Source organism: Gymnoscopelus microlampas (genome assembly GCF_963454915.1).
Source record: "Gymnoscopelus microlampas genome assembly, chromosome: 12".
Classification (NCBI taxonomy): Eukaryota; Metazoa; Chordata; class Actinopteri; order Myctophiformes; family Myctophidae; genus Gymnoscopelus; species Gymnoscopelus microlampas.
Genome location: NC_139949.1, coordinates 35,815,999 through 35,840,998, shown reverse-complemented (window position 1 = coordinate 35,840,998; position 25,000 = coordinate 35,815,999). Strand labels below are relative to the sequence as shown.

The 25,000-nt window shown below is 44.5% G+C and overlaps 1 protein-coding gene across 1 annotated transcript in view; it reads right to left on the bottom strand.

Annotated features, from left to right (window-relative positions):
• Positions 1–25,000, bottom strand: part of jade2 (jade family PHD finger 2) — a 164,201-nt gene that overhangs the window by 80,491 nt on the left and 58,710 nt on the right. Inside the window, exons 6-7 of the mRNA XM_084074982.1 lie at positions 18,970–19,464; positions 18,053–18,217 (exon numbers count right to left, since the gene is read on the bottom strand). Coding sequence (XP_083931108.1) covers positions 18,053–18,217; positions 18,970–19,464 — 660 coding nt within the window. The remainder of the gene's footprint in view (positions 1–18,052; positions 18,218–18,969; positions 19,465–25,000) is intronic.

Genomic DNA, 25,000 nt, shown 5'->3' with positions numbered 1-25,000 from the left:
CTTAATCCATTAAGACTGGGAACGCATCTGTGTCATTTTAAGATTTCTTTGGCGATTCAAAAATAGCAGATATACAAGCTGCTAGCGTAGCACAGAGTGCCGCGCTATGAGCTTGTAGACCTGCAATTTTTTTTTAATTGTGAAAATTTGAGCACATTTTTAATATGTATATTTTTTAAAGCGAACATCGTAAGTCAAATCTTTGCTTCATAGGGGTCCCTGGAACAAAACATTTTGAGATGGGTGTCCGAGGCCAAATGCATATCTGAAAAATGTTAAAACAGTATATATCAGTGGTGCTCCAACTTTGGAGCACCACTGTCAAGGACCCCAAAATGATATGTATCCCCCATCTTAAAATATGTTGTTCCAGGGACTCCCACAATCAAATGTTCGCTTTAAAACATTTATATATTTCAAAGATTTGCACAAATTACTAATAAGAAACTTTAGCCACTGTTCCTAATGAAACACTAGCCAGTCGAGCAGTCTTTGTCTGAATCTCCTGCCATCCATGCACCAACAATGAACCCAGTTTCACGGTCACTTACAGACCATGAAACTGTAGATTCTTCTCCCCCTGCCTTCTTGATCAGTACAGTGGAAAAGAACACGGCCTTTGTGATACAGCACCAGCTCTAACCGGCTGAGTGACCTGGATGACTAAAAAGTGACTCAGTGCTCTTATATATTGTGCATGTCAGCATTTCCCCCCCAAGAAGTGTTTCTGTGCTGGATGTAGAAGGTAAACCAGTATTTACCGTGTGACACGCAATGTTCCACACGGAATCCGATATTATAGGGGTTTTTCTAGGCAGACGGCCAGCTCCTATAGATGGCCCAGCCCAGGATTTTTTAATGGCAGGGGGAAACCGCTGCCGTGTACACCATGTAATATACAGAATATTAATTTAACAGTTACATAACAGGATGCTGTATTGTTACTTGTTCCCAAAACGTTATGTGCGCTTGCTATATACCCTTCCTGGCCAAGTCTCACTTTCAAAACAGATGGGTTTCTCCCATTAATCTGGTTACGTAAAACTACACAGTAATCGACCATAATGTTCCAGTCTGCCGACTATTTACCACCAAGATTCATGGGAAGACTTGCGCTTTCGCTCTGGTTTAACTTGGTAATGACTTCTGCTGATCAATGACATCATCACTTAGAACTGGAAGCTGTAGTTAGTCCATATGCATAATTTATACTCTATCGTACGACTGTGCTGCTCGCCGAAAATGGCCCATCAACAAGCTGTGACATTGTGGTTCGTTTTTTCTTTCATAGAGCAACACATCGTGCAATGAAGTATTCACAGCGAGGCCCAGCAACCAATGTCAGATTGACATTAAGTCTGATTAACCACTTCACCCTGTATTACACTTTGTTGTATAATGGTGGTGTACAAAAAGAGTGAAAATAGCCGTTCTACAAGCTCAAGATATCTGCTATTTTCACTATTAAAAAACAACAAATCGTTCATTAATCATAATCGAGGCAAAAGTTTGAAATAATCTTGATATTGATTTGAAGTCATATCGTCCAGCCCTAGATGTAATATTTGATCACTGTATACTAACAACAGTGCCAACTCCACAGTCACACAGGAGTGTTCGTCAACAGGTGGCCGGTGTCACCGTGGTCTTGAGCCCGCAAGGGTGGCCGAAGATTTCGCCCCCAATGAAAACAACATCGATGCCAAGCAAAATATTAAAACCGAGTCCATCAAAATGCAATTATAGCGGCTTATGACTACATTATTTCCTCCCAGTTAATGCAATTTGGAGCATGTCCAGCAGCTCGTTGGGCACCGGCCAGAATTTCCCTGCTGCTTGTTAATGATCATATGGGGCTTTTATTGGTTCTGTGTAGTGCGGCGGGTAGCACATGCTACTCACGCTGTCGAGGTCAGGGGTCTCGCTTCCCACCGGCGGCCACCCCGAATTAAGATTGCAGGCATTCGTTGCGACTAAAATTACACTTGGGATACAAGTGACCCACGGTGCTTGGGAATGTCACGGAATAAAATGTCATTTATGATGTGATATTTACGAGTAAAACCTAAAAACGCAGAGCTGCGTGCTGTGACCTCCTTGGCCTGGTCATAGTATTTCTGCACTGTGAGCAGGGAGTGGAGTTACATATTAATTCCCATTGAAATGAGGGGTCACACTAGCCTGGTAAACCATCCCGGTCACGTGAATTCACATTATCATGTGTCTTCTGTAGACTGTAGCGCTGGGTTGGGTGTTTTGCATAAACCAAAAAGTGTGAATTCATGTGACCGGGATTGTTTACCAGGCTATAGGGTCACACACTGGACATGACCTTCCCCTCTCACCGGTTGTCACTAACCTGGGGGCAAAAAGAGACCCTCACCTGAACTTTGAGGCCCACATCAGACATCTGTGCTAAACTTCCTTCTTCTACCTCAGAAACATTTCAAAACTACTCCGCCCCACACTCACGCTAGCTGATTCCAAAAAAACATTCCTTCGTCTCCTCCAGGGTGGACTACTGTAACGCACTTCTCATCGGGATCCCTAGCAAGAGCCTTCAAAAGCTCCAGTATATCCAGAACAGCACTGTTAAGATCCTGATGAGAGCACGCAGACACAAACACATCACACCCATCCTCCGTTCACTGCACTGGCTTCCCGTCTCTTCCCGGACCGTTACAAGATATCCCTGTTAACTCATCACTCATCAGTCCATCCACAGCAACGCTCCTTCCTACCTCAAGGAATCAGTCTCCCCACAACCCTCGACTCGCAACCTCCGCTCTTCAAACACTAACCTCCTCAAAACCCCAAAGACCAACCTACTGTATGTAATGGTCCATGGGCGACCAGGCCTTCCCCCCCCCCCCCCCCCCGAACTGTGGAATGCCCTCCCTGCCCACCTGAGAGCACCACAGTCGGTTGACTCTTTTAAGAGGACTTTTTCTCCTCTGTAAATATACTGTAGCTATTTGTATTTGTTGATGACATGTATTAAAGTGTTAATATTCTATACTCTGTTGATGATGAATTGAATACATAGGACCACAATGGACTTTTTTTGTGTTATCCTTTTAGCCTCAATGTTTTACTGTACCTCCGTGTTGTTTACATTTTGTGACTAATAAAGTATTCAATCAATCAATCAAACGATTTGCTCTGTAGATACCATCCCATCCCTCAAGAGGCAGCTGTGTAGTTACCATCCCATCCCTCAATAGGCAGCACCGTAGGACAGTAAAAACCTGGCTTGGAGTCGCAAGCCAGGTTGCAGCAAAAACCTGGCTTGGAGTCTAGCGATCCGCTGTTAGTTATGACTTGGAGCCTACAACAGCAGTCGGCCTCGAACACAGTGTGAAACCAAGGGCAAGTTCATCTAGCCTACCATCAATTTCGGGGACTTCCATTGAATTCTACTCAACAAAATAAATCCAGCTAGCTGGTAAAAACAGTGGAAGTGGCTGCTGGCAAATTTTTGCTGCAGTGTGCACGAGGCCCCGGCGCAGCTGGTGGGACAAAAAAAAGTTGATGTTTCCTGCACTGGTCTTGGATCAGTCATAGCAGCTTTGGCAGAAGTCTGGAACCATACTATAGCTGACAACATAGAGCTATGTCTACAGTATGTGCGTGGAGAAGCAGGTTGTCAGCCAGTGTTAGGCTTGGAGCTGAGGCTGTGTGCAGGGAGCCAGGCTTGAATCCACTCCAACAGGGTGGGTCTGTCTGTCTGTCTTTCTGTTTGTCTGTCTGCCGCATGACCTGGCTACCCCCCCCCCCCCCCCCCCCGCCGGTGCAGTGGTGTAAAGTAACTAAGAACATTTACTCAAGTACTGTACTTAAGTAAAAAGAAATGTCACATCGCGAGCTTGTAGATCTGCTATTTTCAAAAGGATTTTTATACATTTTATACATTTGAAAACTTGAAATGGGACATTCTGCATAATGCTTTCTACTTTTGGTACTTTAAGTATATTTACTAGTGTGTTACCAGTGTCTCTGGCTCTGGGTGTGAGTGTTTAGGTGTACATGCATGTTATTTGCATGTACAACGTGATGTGAGTACAGTACGTGTCAGAATGCATGTCTAAATGTACAGTATCTGTGTGTGTGTGTGTGTGTGTGTGTGTGTACATACTTTAGTGTATGTGTTTATGTGTGTATGTGGGGAGATTTGTGTGTGTTCCCTGATGTACGTGTCATCATACGAATATGCATGTCTGTGTGTGTGTGTGTGTGTGTGTGTGTGTGTGTGTGTGTGTGTGTGTGTGTGTGTGTGTGTGTGTGAATACATCTGGAATTACATGCATCTGTGTGTAAAATATGTGGTTAATGTTTTTTCCCATGCGCATGTCAGTGTGTAGCATGTCCAAGTATACGATAGTGTGTGAGTGTGTGTGTGTGTGTGTGTGTGTGTGTGTGTGTGTGTGTGTGTGTGTGTGTGTGTGTGTGTGTGTGTGTGTGTGTGTGTGCGTGTGCGTGCGTGTGTGTGTGTGTGTGCGTGTGTGCACCTGAGTTTGTCAATGTAACTAAGAGAATGTCCCTGTGGTACATACAAGTCAATGTGTGTGTTTGTGTGCGTGAGAAAGGCAGACAGAGAGAGAAAGAGGGAGAGAGAGAGTGTGTGTGTGTGTGTGTGTGTGTGTGTGTGTGTGTGTGTGTGTGTGTGTGTGTGTGTGTGTGTGTGTGTGTGTGTGATTGTGCTAAACGGAGAGACGGGGGTGTTGGGGGGGCCTTGTCTGTCCGCCCATGAAGCGGGACGTCTCGTTCTCTCCGTGCGTCTCTGTCCTCTCTCTGACCCCCCTCAAACCCCCCCCCCCTCTCTCGTCTCTCGTTGCGTAACCCCAGAGACAGCTCCATGCCAGAGAAGGAGGGGCTACTGTGTGTGTGTGTGTGTGTGTGTGTGTGTGTGTGTGTGTGTGTGTGTGTGTGTGTGTGGGCCGTGGGGGGGGTTTACGTCCAAAACGCTAAAGACGGAATGAGTCGCGCCGGGCGGGGACTCAGGAATAAAACGGAGAGAGAGAGAGGGTGCGGGCGAGTCGAATGACATATCCATTTCCTCTCCATCCCATAATACTCACCTGCAACTCGCCCTCCTCCTCTTCCTCCACACCTCTCTCTCTCTCACTCTCTCTCCTGACTGTTATTGAACCAGGCAGGTCGCCCTGGAACACCTTTTGTATGTTTTTACCACAGCAGCCTAATGGAGAACGTGCAGGGGGAAATGTGTGTGTGTGTGTGTGTGTGTGTGTGTGTGTGTGTGTGTGTGTGTGTGTGTGTGTGTGTGTGTGTGTGTGTGTGTGAGTGTGTGTGTTACACAGTTATAAAACATTCTCACCTGACGTTTACAGTACAAGGCTCTTGGCTGACGGTCCAAACTAAACAGCAATTTAACCACTTACTGTAAGCTCTATTATACTTTATTGTACGACAAATTGCTAAATTAGCCGATCTACGTATGCTACAAGCAAAGTTGTCCAAAATATAGATGCCAGGGTTAAAGGTGTTGTAAATGTTTTTTTTCTTTTGTGAGGTTCAAATAAGCGTAAAATATCTCCATATTCTGATAGTAATCATTGTGTGTTGGTGCAGTAACAGGAGTCTCCCTGTCTCTCCAGCTCTTTAGTTAACACTAAGTACGATTAGAGGATACACAAGTGAAATTGGAAGTGACAAAACAAAAACAAAAAAGAACAGACAGAATTGGAACCGGAACACAATAACATTGAAGCCGATAAATCTCTCTCATGATTGAATGAAATTGGTATCCCAGCTGAAAATGTATTTTCTGTTACTAAAGAGCTGGAGAGATGGGGAGACACCTGTTACTGAACAAACACTATAACAACAATTACTATCACAATATAGAATTTCATGTTTTTAATAAAAAAAGATTGTTTCAACCAAAACAAATTCACTTATTTGTCACTTTTAATGTGGTTAAAGCGTGGGGTGCTTTGAAGGAGTGCAAGGAGTTAAAGCACCTGCGCTGTCTTCAAGGACAGTTTTTGCAATTGAGTTCGACAAACAAGCAACCGTAGTCCTAAAAAGGTTCAACACTGTGCCATTTACAACCGCAGAGAGCAGAGAAAAGTTGTGAGGTCCAGTGCCTTGCTCAAGGGTAGAAACCATTGATGGATTGCAAGTCAGGGAGGAGACTGATCTGTGCACACTTCTCCCCAAGCATCTCCTGCTCCTACACTGTAAAATCCTCCTTGTGCCTGATTTATACATGGTTGCGTGCCTGTGTTCCGTACAAAAAATAGCCGATCTACAAGCCCACAACGCAAAGCAACGGAACACCCACGCACAAATAAGTATAACTGAGGCTTTAGTGTTAAAGCTGCAGCCCGTAAGGTGCATGTCTTACACCGGGTTTCAATCCCGCGCGACTGCCAAACTGTGTACTGCTGAGTAAAGACGCAAAGCCTGTTTGGGCAGATATGGGAGATATTATGCTTTGAGTTTCGTGCAATACCTCTTGTCAACCAAAAGTGTTCCTACCCGATCCCTCAGGATCTAAATGTCTCAATAGAAGAGTTGGCAGACCAACTACAACCACCGCAGTTGGGTTAGTTATGTTGAACAAGTATACAGTACTCTACCATACACATTGGTTAAACTGGTCCTAATAGTTAGGATGGGTAAATGGCAATGCAGCTGATACATTTAAACGACAAAGTTATGATTGCAGCTTTAATATAACTCTCAGAATGTAAAAATGGAACCAAATGGACCTGTACAGGGGCCATTTGGTTCCATTTGTACACTCTCAGAGTTAAATGAACACTCAGGATTTTACTCTGTATAAGAGAGGTCTGCCGAGGTCTCGAATCGGTGACCTTCTGCCCACGGGGGGTTGTGCTGTTTTCTTTCCTCTTTCTTTCTTTTACTTTGCTAGTTTCCTCTTCTCTTGAAAAAAAGCCCAAACACACAAACCAGCTCTGTGGAGAGAAACAAAGTGGCTACGCAGAGCCAAGTCAAACTAGCTGACGGGCTTTTCTTCTTGGCCTGGGCACACGGTGTACCTCCTGACCCCCCCCTCCACAGACCCAGACCCTGGCACCAGCCCACCCGTCTGTTCCCTGACTCTGGCACATTATTTATGAAAGACTTTTGAAAAAATGTTGGAATTGTTTATAATTGATGAAAAGTTGTGATTTTCTTTGTTTTAACTTTTCGAAACTTTTTTGAAATAATACATATATATATTTTAAATGTAGTAGAACAAAAAAAGGGGGATATTATATACCCATAAAAATGGGTCCACGACCCAAAGATCAGTCCCGACCCGCTGTTTGGGAAACAGTGCTCTGGCACATGCAGGCCCTGCCTGCCTGCCTGCCTGCCAGGGTGCCACCCTTTCCTTTTCCTCTCTGCTCTTCAAAAACTCTCCCTTTTCCACCTTCCTCCTCCTCCCCTTTCCTCTCCCTCTCTTCCATTCCTCTCCCCCTCTCTCTCACCCCTCTCTCTCTCTCTCTAAGACTGTTTCATAAGTGTACTGTTCTGTTCTGCAGTGTTCTGCAGACCTCCTGGATGTGGGACTGTTGACCTGCAGGGCTGGATGTACTGCCAAGTCTCTCCAGAGAGAGAGAGACAGAGAGAGAGAGAGAGACAGAGAGAGAGAGAGAGAGAGAGAGAGAGAGAGAGAGCAAGAGGGCAGGGCACAGAAGGGCACCGTGCCAACGTTGGCAAAGTGCACTCACTAAGTGCTCTACAGAGTAACCGATGCTTTGGCCAGAGAGAAAGAGTTTAGTCCCTGTTAAGAGAGTGTGTGTGTGTGTGTGTGTGTGTGTGTGTGTGTGTGTGTGTGTGTGTGTGTGTGTGTGTGTGTGTGTGTGTGTGTGTGTGCGTGTGTGTGTGTACTGAATGAACTTTTTCATAGGGTAAACAGGCATGAATCCCTGCAAGGAACAGAATGACAAATAAGGCAAAAAAGGATTCTTTCACACCTGAATTCTCCCTTTACTTAGCTCCTGTCAGCTCTCCCATAGTGCCCCCCCCCCTCTCTCTCTCTCTCAAACACACACACACACACACACACACACAGATTACTTGTTTTGAAAGTTTTTGAAATGATTAGAAAATTCTCGCCTATATGACATGTCTAAGATACAGATTGATTATTAAACGACTTATAATGAATTTAATCGATTTGTTTGATTAACTGCCGCAGCCCTACTCTCTAACATGCAAACACCGGCACATCCACTGTACCAGGCAGCAACCCTGATACCCTGCCCTAACACAACCCCCCTAAAACAACAACAACAACAACAACAACAACGTCCACCTTACGATAACCAATCACCTCGCGACACCTCCCTACGACACGGTGCATGCTGATTGGTGAGGGGATGTGGGGTGAAGGTGGGGGGGGTCACTCAAGAGAGGAGGGTAGGAGCGGGGAAAAGGCTCGCCGGTGCATTAGCGACTGCGTGGCTCTATTCGTTCCGTTGGCAGCACTTCAAAGGGACAGCGCAGGGAGATAATCCTCACCCAGCGTTAGCCCGTGGAATCTACGCACACGCGCACGCACACACACACACACACACACACACACACACACACACACACACACACGCGCACACACACACACACACACACACACACACACACACACACACACATCCAGAAGCAGGGGGCTCAGGGGGTGGGGTGGCAGTGGGGTGTGATTGATTGGGTTTGGGGTCTAGGAATGAGGAGATGGATGGGTGGACGGATGGACGGACGGACGGATGAAGGGATGGATGGACGGACGAATGGACAAACGAATGGAGGGGATTTTTCAATTTGCCAGCAAATCTGAGATGATTGGAATACTCTCTCTCTCTCTCTCTCTCTCTCACTCACTCTTATCTCTCTCTCTCTCTCTCTCTCAAACACGCACGCACGCACCTGCTCACACATGTGTGCTCAGAGATAAAGAAGCCCACACCTACACATACAGTCACATAACACAATCAAGCCATCCGTGAAGCGCTGTGAGCTTGTGGGTCGGCTATTTCCATTTTTTTATTAACAAAGTATTAAATCAGGCTTAATTCACGTCCACAGAATGATGACATCACCTTGAACCCAGACAAAGCCAGCCATTATGTTCAATACTCAATACTTTGCATCTTTTAAGTGTCTAAATATAGTCTAAATGTATGCACATAGGCTAGGAAATGTCTATGCATAATTATGCAATATTAATTTTAAAGAAACAGAGGGGGTTCATTTCTTATGCACATGAGCCCTATAATACTTTTTCTTAGACTAATACAAATAGTGAAAATGGCGGATCTACAAGCTCACAAGGCGTCACAGCATGACATGTTGTGAGCTTGTAGATTGGAATTGTTTTAAAAAAAACACCAGGCTAATACAGTTAACTATTTTAATATTTTATTAAACTGTGATATTATAAAACATACTGTATCATTTAATTCAGTCTGACCAGAAGCGGGGATAAAACATGAATGATGAAGAATGAATATGGGGGGATGTCAAAAGCAGAGGCATGGATTTTCCCCGACATCCCCCCAGCAAATTTAACCCAGTGTATAAGTGTATAAGAACTTTGTTCTTTAGTGCGAGGCAAAGACAGTGAAAGAGTGACAGAAAGGACTTGAAGGAGATACAGAGAGATGCAGAGGGTGAGGAGAAGGAGAGAGTGTCAGTATCGACAGCCAACATCGGTAGCAGTTGGCTGTCAACGCCTCCTCAGCCAATAAACTACCAATAGACGATCAATTGTGGTGATTGGCGACTGGCCAACAGAGCTCAATCAATAGCCTCCACTTGTTAACTCTGTCAATAGCCCCCCTCTCCTCTCTTTCTTTCACAGGCGGTCCCACATGGATTTCATGGATCTTAGAAGAGTTTCTCACTCAATTTGGATGAGCTTCAGAATGGATAAGATCTAATTAAATACGCTTAAAAGCTCCAACAGGGTCCAGGGCTTTTATTTACCTCGACAGAAGAGAGAACCAGCCCTTAATTGGAGCCAGTCTATTATTATAGATAGCGTATTATAATTTTGTTTAAATTATGCTCCTCATTTTAATTACTTTTAACCTGGCGTCCCTATTTGGGCATGTCATTATGGTCGCTATTCGTCATACAATTAAGTATGTGAGGCTTAAGTGGTTAATGTCACTATTCAATATATTTCAGTACTATTTAATACTGAATGTGTAGTCTATTGTTAACACTACAAAAGGCCAAAGCACTCAATTGTAGCTTAAAATCTTAAATATAAATTTCTCAAACAGAAGATTTGCCGTTCTGTGTTATATGTAAATATGATTATGAAATAACTTGGGAATGAGGTAGGGCACCGTCTTAGCAGAGATGCCCCAGAGCAAGGACATTCCGACACAGTGCTAATGCTGGTCCACGTTTCCATCAGTTTGGGAGTCAAAATGTTTACTTAACTGGATGAGGTTGTTCCGCAGTAACAGCCATGGCGGATCGCGTACTTTGGTAAAGTGTTATTCAAGCCATCGGTTGTTCTGCCTTACAAGTTTTATTAGGTTACTGGCTTTGAAAACATGTGAGCCAGAACGCTGTTTCTGTTGAAAAGAGAAACTCAGAACATCGGAGGAATGTTGTTTTTACATGTAATTACTGCTGTGGAAATGTAATGGAAACGGTGAATTATCTGCCGATTAATTAAGGGGGAAAGTTAAAGAGGAAAGTTGGCTGTAAAGTAGACAAAGGGGGCTACATCATCAAAAATAGACATCTTGAGCTTAATCACAGATTTGGGATGTTATGTATTGTATCAAACTGAAACTGGGTGAACAGTTTAAGAAATAAGACTAAAGATGTGTCCCATTTTTGATGGAAGATGCTTTGTAAGACTCATCCTAGGTGGACTAGTTCTATGAAAGACGGCAGTCTAGTCTGAGCAGGACTCCCAAACTGGACGGCCTCTGGTGAGGGATTCCTCTTTTTCATCACAGTAGCTGTACTGTCATGAGACCATCATGGTGGCACTTCTTCCAATGTAAACATTAGCACATGGGATTGAAATGTGACGGAGTGAGTGAGAAACGCAGAAACAACTGAAAGACTGTTTTTGGAAGAAACTAAGAAATCAAAAAGTTGAAAATAAGAGTTACCAAAAACAGAGTTACCATTGCACGTAATGGTGCATTTGTAAATATAAATTCACTGCCCTGTTCTTCCTCAATTATCTTAAAGTAGAAACCTTTGCCATGCAAAGAATTGTGGAATGAAGAAGGTTGCAAAGGATACACTAGATGTATCCTCAAAATTCAGTCAAAAGAAGGCTGCATATCCAGGCTGCATTGCAAGAAGCATCTGTAATGGGACAGCACTTTGGAGTTGTCTGGTCTAGAAATTCAGCCTCCGAATTGAGCCAGTAAGAATCTGAAATCCCTGCCAGCATGCCCTTATTGGTCTTGCTGCTCCTTAAACCCCATGTATGTACATGTATGTGAGAGGTTTGAACTGGATGACCCACGATGCTATCCTAAAAAACTAGTAGGGGTGCGACCACGTATCTCTCTCTACCTTACCTTCCTTTTTAGAGAAACCTTCATAAAATCTTGGGGTGCCTGGTGGCTCTGCTGGTTGGTGTGTGGACCATATGCTCCTAGTTTGTGCCAGGACCCAGGTAGGGTTCCTAGTAGGGAGCATGAAGGTGCACAGCAAATTCCACTGAAATCCAGCCAGTCGTTTTTGTCATATACTTGCTTGGGACCAAAGTGTTGTGAAGGCTAGCTGGAAGCCTGCCCGACTTTTCCATCTTTAAAGCCCGCCGCTAGTAGGGCTAAAACCGAGTGAACTTAGCTGGTTCCAGGATATATGAAAGTTCAAATATAAGAGAAGAAAGCTGTACGATTTCTGCCTGTTCAGAAACAACAATTGCTTGTTCTAGTATTGCAATAATAATGTGCTCGACTTGTCTCACGGCACACTGCTTTGGGAGCCACTGTACTAGGCCATAGGAACAGCGAAATCCTGACCTTTATGGGATTTATGTTTTTACATGTAATCCATTTAAGCAAAAAAAAACTAATTTCACCTACTTCTTTACACCTGTGATGTAATGAAGAAAACTGATTCTGATTCGTTTTAGGAATTAACAGGGGGCATGGGCTAATCACAAGTTGAACATGTGTACACACACACACACACACACACACACACACACACACACACACACACACACATCGATAGTGTGAGTGCATGGTCCAGGGGGAGGAGTTGTGGAATCCACACTCCACAGACAGACAGACAGACAGACTGGTCAGGAGTTAAGCGAGGGTCACACCACTCAATACAGCCAGACCACTAGAGAACTTCCTCTGTCCCACTAATCCATAGGACAAACACACACCGCACTGCAGAGATATGCAGGCATAGGATATCAATCCTCACATACTGTGGAACAGTGGTGCTCAACATTTCATTTTCATGAAAACTGATACACATTTGACCGCGGACACCAATTTGAAAAGGTTTTGTGCCAAGAACCTCCATAAGACTGTATGTCAAGATGTTTTGAAGATAGCCGATCTACTGTACAAGCTCACAGGTATGTTCAAATAGCTGAACAATAAGTGTTTATAACCTCATTTTTCCCCATTGACAAGACCCCACTTTTAGAACAAGTGCAGTAGAACAGTGGTTCCCAAACTTTTTAGCTCAAGACCCAAAAGAAATGAGACGTTTGCCCGGGACCCAAACTAGTGAAATTAGCAACACGGCGCAAAGATATTTTCACTACTTCTTAAACGTTGTTTTTTTCATTCATTTATGGATATTATACGATTTTTTAATTTGATTTATGAAATACTTGTTTAAACTTAAATCTTTTGATTTCTTTTGTTTTTAGCGGCGCTGGCGCCGCTCTATACATAGTATAGAGCTTTTCCGTCAACGTTCTGATTGGTCAGGTCTGTCAACGTTCTGATTGGTCAGGCCCGCCAAGGTTCTGATTGGTCAGGTCCGTCAACGTTCTGATTGGTCAGGCCCGTCGAGGTTCTGATTGGTCAGGTCCGTCAACGTTCTGATTGGTCAGGCCCGTCGAGGTTCTGATTGGTCAGGTCCGTCAACGTTCTGATTGGTCAGGCCCGTCAAGGTTCTGATTGGTCAGGCCCGTCAAGGTTCTTTTTATATTAAGCCTACATATTTTATCCAAATTTCACGCAAATCGGTACACATGATCTCTATAGTCTTGTGATCAAGACGGATCTGTGTGATTTTTCACCTTCCATCCTGATTGGCTAACATTGACATCTAAAGTTTGTAGGAGTGGCCCGTTTTGAACAAAATGCCGCAAATCATGAACACAGCGTCCGATTGAGGTGAAACTTTGCACGCACATTTGCACTACGTTGAGGAACAAATGCCACCCTTTTAACATTGCCATATTAACCACCACCAGGAGGCCGATTTTTGCAACACTTTTCTTTTTAGCGGCGCTAGCCGCTCTATACCTTTAGGTATAGAGCAGGTCCTGCTCTATACCTGACTTTGTCCGTGTTCACCGTCGACGTTCTGGTCAGACCCGTCAACAAAGTGATTGGTCAAGCTTCACGTGACACATGGCTATAAACACATTATAAACACATATCGATGACAAAATGTATCAAAGGCGCCGCTACCTTCACACAGGGTGTGATTTATTTTTTTAATGCAGGAAACGTGAAAAAGGGGACATTTACTCGCGACCCATAAAAATTGGTCCGCGACCCAAACATGGGTCCCGACCCACTGTTTGGGAAACAGTGCTAGAGCACAGTAAACAGGTTAACAGCAGAGAATTCTGCGTTTACATAATTTACCATCACACAACTCTACAGGCAACACACACACACACACACACACACACACACACACACACACACACACACACACACACACACACACACACACACACACACACACACACACACACACACACACACACACACACACACACCTCTCTGTGGCCATGAGTGAACAACACATTCATATTGTGGCCTAAACACACAGCAGAAGGAAACACACATGAATTGTTTAGGTTGCCGCTGAACACTATCATTATTAGTTAATTACTACCAACAATGTCTTTTAGCTGACATTGGGTTCATGTTTACTGTTTTTCTTTCTCATTATCTTGGGGTTCAGTGCTAGCTGAGGCTGGATTCATAATGATCAGGCTCATGCGCGCACACATCCACACATGCTTACTTACCATTGAGTGAGCTCTGCACGTCCCATAATTATTTTCCCCAACACTGGATCTGGTTAAGAGGAGAGAAATGATTCTCTGAAAGCAAATTAACCCGGTGAAATCCCAGGGATCCCATGCTGATCCCGGGACCTAATCACCGCTGCTTAGGCCTACGCTGCACTGGCCCCAGCAGCTCAATGGAAAAATAAATGAGGAGACGTGAAAATAGACGCCAATTATTTCATGCCATGGCCTCGTTTGTTTGTTTTTTCCCTCCCCTCTCTTGGGCTTGTTGTGGAATGCTAGGTGATTGGTTTATATTCAAACCTGATGTTGGCCAGTGAAGGGCTACGAAACAAGGCTAGGTGAGACCCGACGTGGCATACCACAGCGATGAGCGAAAACGTCAACCCGACTCCAAAACACATTCTGAATTATTTAGTTTATCTGATCGACAAAAAGAAAGAAAGCAAATAACGAATCTTTTCCACAGATCCTGTGACTGTGATTTTGAGGCGGTTTGGTGCAACATAGACCCTCTTTTGGAAACGTTCTGGTGGTATGAGGAATTTATTTGGACGGTGTCATCCAACACAAGGAGTTTCCTAAACAGGCAAAGATTTAGATGATGAGAATGAAAAAATAAATCCCCCGTGTGTTTAAGTCATAATAAGTACAGGGTCAGCCTGGTGGCTCAAATGGCTGGTTTGTCAGCTCGCGGGTTTTCAATTCCAACCAGGGGATGTGTGTTTGCGAGTCATCCGTCCTCTCTGCCCTCGCTTTCCAGTGGAGTGAAGCTTGTTCTTTTTGACGCCATGAATGAATGAAAAAAAAAAAGAAATGAAAAAAGCCACAGCGTGTTAATTCATTAATAGCTAAGTACCAGTCCAGGCCCTGTGCTTGCCAAACCAAAGCGAACTCTTTCCCAGCAGACTCGGATTGCACCAAATGTCAGGCTGTGGGCTGCATACTGCCATTCATCCCCTGGAACGCTACACAGAGGGCGGTTTGAAAGCATGACTCCAGTGGATGCCACAGCCACCCACGGCAGTGGTTCTCAGACATTTTCATGTCAAGTTGATTATTTGGTTATTTGGCCACAGACCCCCGTCTGATAAGATTTTTGTGCCAGGGAACCCCATAAGAGAAGATCTTTTCACAAACTTTTCCAAAAGATTAAAACGGTTAAACTGATTTCTTCGGGGGACCCCCTGGAACTCCTTCAAGGACCCACCGGGGGTCCCCGGCCCCCACTTTGAGATGCGCTGACCTGATGTATCAGAGGAAGCCGCAAACAGAAACGTCAGTGTAGGGTTACAGTATGTGCCGGGGACACGACCAGTCGAGGAGAGTAGGAAAGTGCATACTCTGGTAAGAATCATCCCGCCAGATTTGAGGTATTATTCTGACAGCAACAGGGAAACATTCTGTTGGTTTGACCAACTTCAGAACTGCAGTAATGACACTACCACCCCAGATACTAACCAAGTACTAGTACTACTAAAACTACTGTAATAATAACCATCATTTTCATGTTTGACCCTAGTGTCCCTTTTCTAGGGGAGCATTCTGTGAAAATAGCAGACGTAGATTGGCGTTTTTTCAGCAAAGATATATTTAGCGTAGAGTGAAAACAGGAGAGGGCCTAGTATAGAGCCTAATACAGAGCCAGATAATTAACCTGTCATTACAGCCTTGTAAGCACTCTCATTCCTCATCTCCATTCCTTCACATTCTTTCCCCTTCCTTTCCTCCTTCCTAATCCTTCTGTTCTCTTCTCCTCTCCTCTCCCCTCCAAATGTTGTTCTTTTTTAAAATGACAGGCATTCAACAAATCCAAGATTTCAAGAGCGTGACATAAGACCTTTCACCAGCTTATATAAGCATTATGAACACATTTCCATGACATTTCCAAAATGTTTTTCGTTTTTTTTCCTTCTTCTTTTTTTTGGAGATGGTTCATTTCCTGATATTTTTTTTCTGGAAACCACTTTCTTTAAAACAAAACAAAACAAAATACCCCAAATCAACACATTTTAGCTTTTCAAAACAACAGGAAATATCTGACAAAAGTGACTACATTTTCCTCAATTCTTGAGGCTGGATAACTGCCTAACGTCAGCTCCACTAGGCAATTTACCTCGTCCAGATAATAACACTGAGTCAACACTGGCTGCAGACAACTCCCCGAGTACATGAGTCATCCATCATGAGCCCCGGACAAAATGATAAAGTCATTCGATGCAGAAATGAAGCATCCCCCATAGGCCTCTTTGTATAGCAGATGTGAAGCATTCAGCTTTGCAACATTAACAATGAAATGGAAATTAACCACATGAACCCCTGCGTCCCTACTCTGGGCTTATGTCATAATAATAGGCGAACATTTGGCGAAAATGGTTCGATCTACAAGCTCACAATGGGTCGCAACGTGTCGTGGCGCATTGTGAGCTTGCCAATTGGCTATCTTTTTGCTATTTGATGTGCAATTAAGTATATAGGTTTAAGTGGTTAATAGTAAAACTACCATTTTAAACAAACACTATTGGTGAAGGTAGATTACCATGTGAGCATCATCATGCTTGTTTTGCACACCATTCATTGGCAAGTTTAACTTGCCTATACATTATATATTTCTTTGTAATACTAATAGCGGAAAAAGGTGCATCGTTACATACTGTGAGCTGGTAGATTAGCTATTTTTTTATTATTTTTTGCCTATAATGACATGCCCACAATAGGGACGCCGGTTTGTAAGCGGTTAATAAACCAGAGAGTAGTTTATTTGTAACAGCCGAGTTCCCCAAAATGTTAAACAAGGGAGCCAAGTCTCTGTTCAGAATATCAACAGAGATAAATCATGCCTCTGCCTCAGAGTCGCAGGCATAACAACTCGTATGAATTATAGTTTTAAAGTTGAACACTGGGCAGTCACTCAATCAGTATCGGAGGCATTGAGCCAATTCAATTTTGCCTGTAAGCTTCAGGCATAATGAACTAATTATCATTAATTTTATTCACAAAAAGCAGAAATCAACTTCCTGCAATGATAGCGAGATTTTCTTTTTTAATTAACCCCAGGAAATATGAATATGAAATGTTAGCCGCCAGAAAAACGGTAGCAAAATTCCATCTGCCTGAAAATGTGTACACACACCAACACAGTATATGTGTGTGCAGCCGCATGCTCATACACACACACACACACACACACACACACACACACACACACACACACACACACACACACACACACACACACACACACACACACACACACACACACACACACACACACACACACACCCACACCCATACGCAGATACACCACCACCACATAAATATGAAGATTACCCCCCTAGCAAAAATAAATAAACAAAGCAAAAGCAAAAAAATTCAAGCGGGATCATTATGAAATGATCAAACATGAAAAATTTCCATTTTACTACACGTACGCACAAACGCACACACGTTTGTGCACACACACACACACACACACACACACACACACACACACACACACACACACAAACTTGCGCGCGCACACACACACGCACACACACAGTTCATTAAGTCCAAAACAAGCCGGCTCTGTAAAAACTTCTATCCTAGCACCTTAACTACCTTGATCTGATGTCTAGACAACTTGTCAATATCAACAGTTTTTCATCATTACAAATGCTTTTTTGCACATGTAGATTTTTTGTTTCATGCATGTCTTTACTGTTTTAATTTGTATTTGTACTTATATGATATATACATACAGTATATTGATTATATGTATCAACTATTGTATGATTGTTGTCAAATCAAACAGTTAGTGGTTGAGCAGAGAATGTTTGAAGAGATGCCGGTGGACAGACAGATGAGAGCACTCACCCTCTCCAGGTCCTGGCGGAGGTGTGTGAAGAGTTTGAGGCGTCTGTAGAGGACGTCCTGCTCTTGCTGGGCCAGGTTGTCCACCTCGTCCCTGTTCAGGGACACCAGGGGACGGTTGAAGTTGGCCTTCCGTCTCAACTTCCAGAACTGGTACAGGAAATCCACCTTGGAGTTGGAAAAAAAAGAGGCATCAAAAATGTTCAGGCGTGATCTGACAAATGCATGAAAAGACGCAGTCTAAATCCCAGAAAGCCAGAAAAGGTTTCTGTCTAATTAGAGGGCTCGATTTCTTGGGAGAGCCCAGTTATGTTATTGTCACTAACATTTATTATAACTATTTATTATTATTACAAAAAAACACTAAATATCTCTAAATATTTTGGCACGCTCTAGCTCCACCATAATTTCAACCAGTCCTAGAAGCTTCATTCAGACTTCTGAAATTTTAGGCTATGACGTCCGTCATGTACTGTATGACTGTCCCAAGTTGGCGTGTCAGTCATATGATAAACCAACTTGGGAGAGTTTGGATGGAACATCCTGTGTCAGACAGACAGAGATCAAGCCCTAACTGTGTCTAGACTTGTCTAGTGATACAGCATTTGTCAATGTTGCATCATGTGGCACTGTGATCTCACAATGTGCCGTATCCACCAATCTATCTATAGTAACCTCTGGATAGATGATCCAATTATTTGTGAAACAACCGCAACGGCATCTTGGTATTTGCTGAATAAAGAAGGCACTGGAGCAACTCAGATTTTTGGAGCCTTTTTCTTTGATAGAAGGCATCTTGGTATTTCCCTGCCGACTGGTACCAATTACAAAAGCTCTTAGAAGTTTTTAAACATCTCAACCCCTATTATCTTATTTTAGCATACATTCATATTAACACATCAAATACAATAAGGCGTTACCTGGCAGCTGGGCAGCGCCAGTCCCTCGGCCACCTCCCTGGGGTCCACCAGCCGGTAGAACTCGTCGTCCAACTCCTGGAGCTTCTGCTTGCGCTGGCTCACCTTCTGGTCTCGCTCTGCCCTCTCCAACGCCATAAACGGCACTGCCCTCGGCTCCGGCTCGCCGCTCCCCAATCCCCCACTTCCTCCTCCTCCTCCTCCTCCTCCTGCACCGCCATTCAGCTGATGATGCAGCTCCACCAGTCTGAGCCCGGGACTGATGCCCGGGGTGGCGGCTGCGGCGGCGAGGGCGGCCCAGTCGGGTTTGGTCACGCTGTGAACTCCGTTGGTGGTGGCGCTGGTGGTGGTGGTAGTGGTGGTTGTGGTGGAGCTGTGCTCCAGGCAGAAGGACTTGAAGCGCACCTCGTCGTTCTCGGCCAGGATGGTCCTCATCTCCAGGCCGTGGTCGAAGGCGCATGTCACATGGAAGGCCACGATGCAGGAGGGCATGCAGCACTGAGGGGGACATGATGGGGAGAGACGGACGTCACAATCAGAAACAAACTCAATGGATATACTGTAGTAGCAAGGCATGTACACATGATGTTTAGAACATTAGCATCATATGCAGATTATTTAATTAAATTTTTTCTTCTATATCAACGAATCGGAACGAAAACATTCTAGTCGATTTTGATGATCGACGTGGGCCTGTTTGGGAGGGGGCGAGCGAGTCAACGAGGTGATCAATGTCTCGATTTGCTGCTCTCTACTGGTAGAACTGTCGTATGAGTTTAAAACTGCATATAGACAAGCTATTTGAAAATTAAATTACAAAATAACAACAACAAAAAAACGAAAATCGCTGGCACTGGGGGAGTACTTTATGAAAATACTCTGGCACTGAAAGAGTTAACCACTGTACAATGGTGGTGAGCAAAAAAAAGCTAAAAATCTATCTAGAAGCTGGTAGATGCTATTTTCATTGTTTGCTTGTTTTTTCTTTTAAAATAATCGTTGATTAATTGTAATCAAGGCAAAAGTTTTAAATAATCTTGATATTGATTTGAAGTCATATCACCCAGCCCTATACGTGCCGCCATGAGTCGAGATAAAAAAAATGTTTTGCAGCAGATGGAAGGAAGGTGAAGGAGATGAAGATGAAGGGGGAGATTGGGGAGCGATGATGGGGGATGAAGAAGAAGGGGCGGGTGGGGGGTTGGTTGACAGATGATGGGAGAGAGGGAGAGAATTAGGGAAAGATGAGATGAGAGTGAGAACAAACAAGGAAAGAGAGAGAAGGAGCGGGTGAATGCAAAACAAAGTGTTTTTACAGTGTTAGTCTGAATTCTGTTTGCAACGTTTTAAGATGCGGAAACTGAAGTGCCAAGTGCAAAACAAACAGTTTGGCTTGTTAGCATAACAACCCGAAGCTTTGCTTGCGACTCACCCGCGCGCACACACGCGCACACACACACACACACACACACACACACACACACACACACACACACACACACACACACACACACACACACACACACACACACACACACACACACACACACACACACACACACACACTCGACTACTCTGACAGTGTACTCGTCTCAGAGCCGTGATTCAGTCAGAGGGGTGGGACGGAGGTTGTGGTAAAAAAGCAGAGCACAGAGACAGATGGACGTATGCAGTCACAACAAACATGCTTTCCCCATTTTTACTGTTTTCCTAAGTGGAGAAGAGACAACTCTGATGTCACTCTCGCTCTCTTTGCTTGTTTGTGTGAGTATTATTTGATGTGTGCGTGTGCACTGTGCAGTTATCAAAGCTGCTGAGGGCATTTGGCCAGTGTGTGTGTGTGTGTGTGCCATCAACACGACATCAGGGATCCCTGTCCCCCATCCTTACTATTAGGAGCAGTGGAGAAGGGCCATTAATAGCCCAGGGAACAGTTAAGTGTCTTGGCAACCTTCTGATTACAAGACGACCTCTCTACCCACTCAGCTACGACTGCCCTAAATGTGTGTGTGTGTGTGTGTGTGTGTGTGTGTGTGTGTGTGTGTGTGTGTGTGTGTGTGTGTGTGTGTGTGTGTGTGTGTGTGTGTGTGTGTGTGTGTGTGTGTGTGTGTGTGTGTGTGTGTGCGTGCGTGCGTGCGTGCGTGCGTGCGTGCGTGCGTGCGTGCGTGCGTGCGTGCGTGCGTGCGTGTGTGTGTGTACTGTGTAGTGAACAAACCTGAAGTGTAAGTGGCCTGTGAGTGTGTGTGTGTGTGTGTGTGTGTGTGTGTGTGTGTGTGTGTGTGTGTGTGTGTGTGTGTGTGTGTGTGTGTGTGTGTGTGTGTGTGTGTGTGTGTGTGTGCGTGCGTGTGTGTGTACTGTGTAGTGAACAAACCTGAAGTGTAAGTGGCCTGTGAGTGTGTGTGTGTGTGTGTGTGTGTGTGTGTGTGTGTGTGTGTGTGTGTGTGTGTGTGTGTGTGTGTGTGTGTGTGTGTGTGTGTGTGTGTGTGTGTGTGTGTGTGTGTGTGTGTGTCTTATTGATTATAGTAAAAGGCGGTAGTAGGACTTCCAAAGTGTCTACAGTCCGGGTGTTGTGACAGTATCTGTGTGAACTGCGTGTCTTTGTCCGTTTTTTGTATTAGTGTTCTTGCGCGTCTGAGTGTTTGTGTGCATTTCCTAGCACATGTTTCCAGTTTCGGCCATTTTGTAAGCAAGCACATACTCTCTGCTATTTTCGCTATAATTGATGTGCCCAAAATCGGAATGGCATATTCAAAGTGGTCAAATGAACACTGAACATTTAACTGTGCACAGGCTACGGTGTCAATAGACTGAGTGGCCTCTCCTATCCCCTGGCTCCATGCTGCCTGGGATGGCATGTTTTCAACCTCCCCTCTCTTTTCTGTCACTTCATTGGTTTCCGCCCTATGAGTCTCTCCGTTGGCCTCAAGTGTCCCTCCACAATTGGGCCTTAAAACCCATGCATGTGCACACACTACTAGCTATGATTTGTGTGACAGAAAGCCCAATGATCTGGGGCGCACGGGTTAGGCAGGGATAAAGTACCTGTCCACCATCGCAGAGTGTAGGGGTTAAAATCCACCATGATGCATCTGGCTTAGTCGAGCGTCTGTTCGAACACAATTGGCTGTGTTTGGGGGAGGGAAACCGCACAGGGAGGGCGATCATTGTCGCCACGCTAGTGACTCCTATGGACTGGCGTGGAACGGGAGGAGTAGGACAGAGGTGCTACCTGTACCTCCCAGTGAGGGCTCCTCACTTGCAGGAGAGCCAGTAGGGTACTAGAGCAGTGGCAACACAGAAATGTGCAGGGAGGGTTAATTGGTATAACGACTAAATTGGTAGAAAAAAAGGGGTGACATTTATTTGACTACACAAAATTAAAATAAAAAAAGTGAAAAGAAAACACGATCGTCATATAAAAACCTATTTCATCGCTGCCTCCCCCACATGACAGACTGTGCTTGGTGTTTGAGTTTCCATTTGTTTTGTTGTCAAACCGTAAGAATGCCTCTAACGTAGTTTGAAATTAAATAAAAAAAGCTTCCTCTTCAGAGCACTCTGAGCCAAAGTGATTGTGCCGCTCGTCAAGAGAAAACAGCCTTAATCTGCCCTTTTCACAATGCTCCGGCTCAGCTTTCTGCCAGCCACGCACCCTCCACGACTTTGTCACTCTCAAGTATTGTCGATATCACATACCCATCTGGCCCAGTACCGTCACTGCACAAACAGATTAGTTTAGGATCGACTGTGATTTCAAGATGTTATCACATTTTCTCCATTACAGAGATCTTACAAGCTTCTAACGTCTGAAGATCCCATCGCTTGTCATTGATTTCTGACTGGGTGTAGAGTTCTGCCCAGTATTGGGTTTTAGTATTCGAGGGGAGGGCTCCTGTCATTTCGTGACAGGACATTTTGTTTTGTGCTTACGGTGTGCTTGGCAAAATGCCAACTGGGCCACATCCCTCTATAGCTGAATATTACAAACTGCTATACTGTATCTACAAACTGACAGATGTAAGGCACAAGAGGGACGTGCAGTACAATTCTGGCTGTCAGACACAACAAAAAGATCTCATTAATAACATAATCCATTAATACTTCGTCAAACAATGAATAGCGAAAATAGCCCATCCACAATATGTGCTTGTTGATCGGCTATTTTAGCTATTTTCGACAATTTTCCCCTATAATGACGTGCCCAAAATAGGGCGGTGAGGTTGAAAGTAGGACATTTCCCGACTGTTTTGTGCAATTCCCAATCTTTGCAAAGCCCTGGAAATGATCCAAAATCGTTCTACTGGCATTGTTTTTCAGAGGCGGGGTTGTGGAGCCCTGCTTGTAAGGGTGTGTCGGTGACTGTCTTCCTGAGCTGGCACATCAGCAAGCCTCCAGCTATACAAACAGTAGATAGACTGCTTCCCTGTGGAGTCAAGGACTTTACCTGTACTTACCGCTAAGCTACCGTATCAATACTGTAATGATGTAAGGCTTGGCTGCAACACAACACACACACAAAATGCACACTCATCAACCTACTGTATGGACCATCTCTCTCTCTATCTATCTCCCTCTCTCTCTCTCTCTCCCTCCTTCCCTCCCTATCTATCTCCCCCTCTCTCCCCAATTTATCCCTCTCCCTCCTGCTCTTTCCCCCTATCTTTCTCCCCATCTTTCCCTGTCCCCCCCCCCCCCCCCTCTCTTTCTCATCTCTCTCTCTCACACACACACACACACACACACACACACACACACACACACACACACACACACACACACACACACACACACACACACACACACACACACACACACAGAGTGTAATACAGTGGAGCTATCTGTCTGGGGTTTGGAGGAGCCAGCGGGGGGGGGGGGGGGGTGTTTGTATTGTGAACGGCATGGTGAGGAGGTGAAAGAGTTCAAACACACCTACTAGCACACAGCAGGAGGCACACAACTACCATTACTGTCCTGTGACAGGGCTGTGTGTGTGTGTGTGTGTGTGTGTGTGTGTGTGTGTGTGTGTGTGTGTGTGTGTGTGTGTGTGTGTGTGTGAGCGCACACACACAGAGGTGAGGATGGAGATAATTTGTGTGACAGGAGAAAAGCGTGAGAGAGAGACAGAGAGAGAAGGGGGGCAGTGGAAGAAGAGAGAAGTTGAGTAATGAGAGCGGAGAGGAGGATGAGGCAGGAAGAAGGGGTGAAGAAGAGGAGTAATGTGTGCAGGATAGAGTGATGAGAGGAAGAGTGTAGGAGAGGTAGTCGCTGCACGATAAAAGGTGAGAGTGAATGATGGTAATGAACATGGAACGAGGGATGACAGAAAAGGGGGAGTGTGCGTGTGTGTGTGTGTGTGTGTGTGTGTGTGTGTGTGTGTGTGTGTGTGTGTGTGTGTGTGTGTGTGTGTGTGTGTGCGAGATTTCAGTGTATTGACTCGAGCACATCACTCAATACCAGCATGCTTCTGCCTTGTAATGCAGGAATGTATCCTGGAATGCAGTGCAAGAATCAGTGCTTTAATAAAGGTAATATACTGTATTATTAGCCAATGGGGGTAATAGGTCATTCATTAATAGTCTTATTTTGACGACATATTTTTTATTACGGTGGCTTGACGCTTCAGGGAAGAAAACAGAGGAGAAAGTTAATCTAGTCACATGACCTCAGGAGCTCTATAGCATGTACAGTATGTAATTGGTAGGTAGTCTGTGTGTGTCCATTGCATTTATGTTTTACATGTGCATAATGCTGTTCTGTATATGCGTCTCCTTGCTTAAGTATGTGTGCATGTGTGTTTGCACGCTGCAGTGTTTTGCGTATGCCTGTCAATGTATTATGTAGCTTTGGTCAATATGCTTTTGTGTGTATGTACAGTATTCATGCATGTGCATTTGTGTGTGTGTATGAGTGTTTCTGTGTATGTTTCTACAGTACATTTGAGTCTCTCTCTCTCTCTCTTTGTGTGTGTGTACTGTAAAATCCTTAGAGTTAATTTAATTCAGAGTGTACAAACGGAACCTACTGTACAGTAATA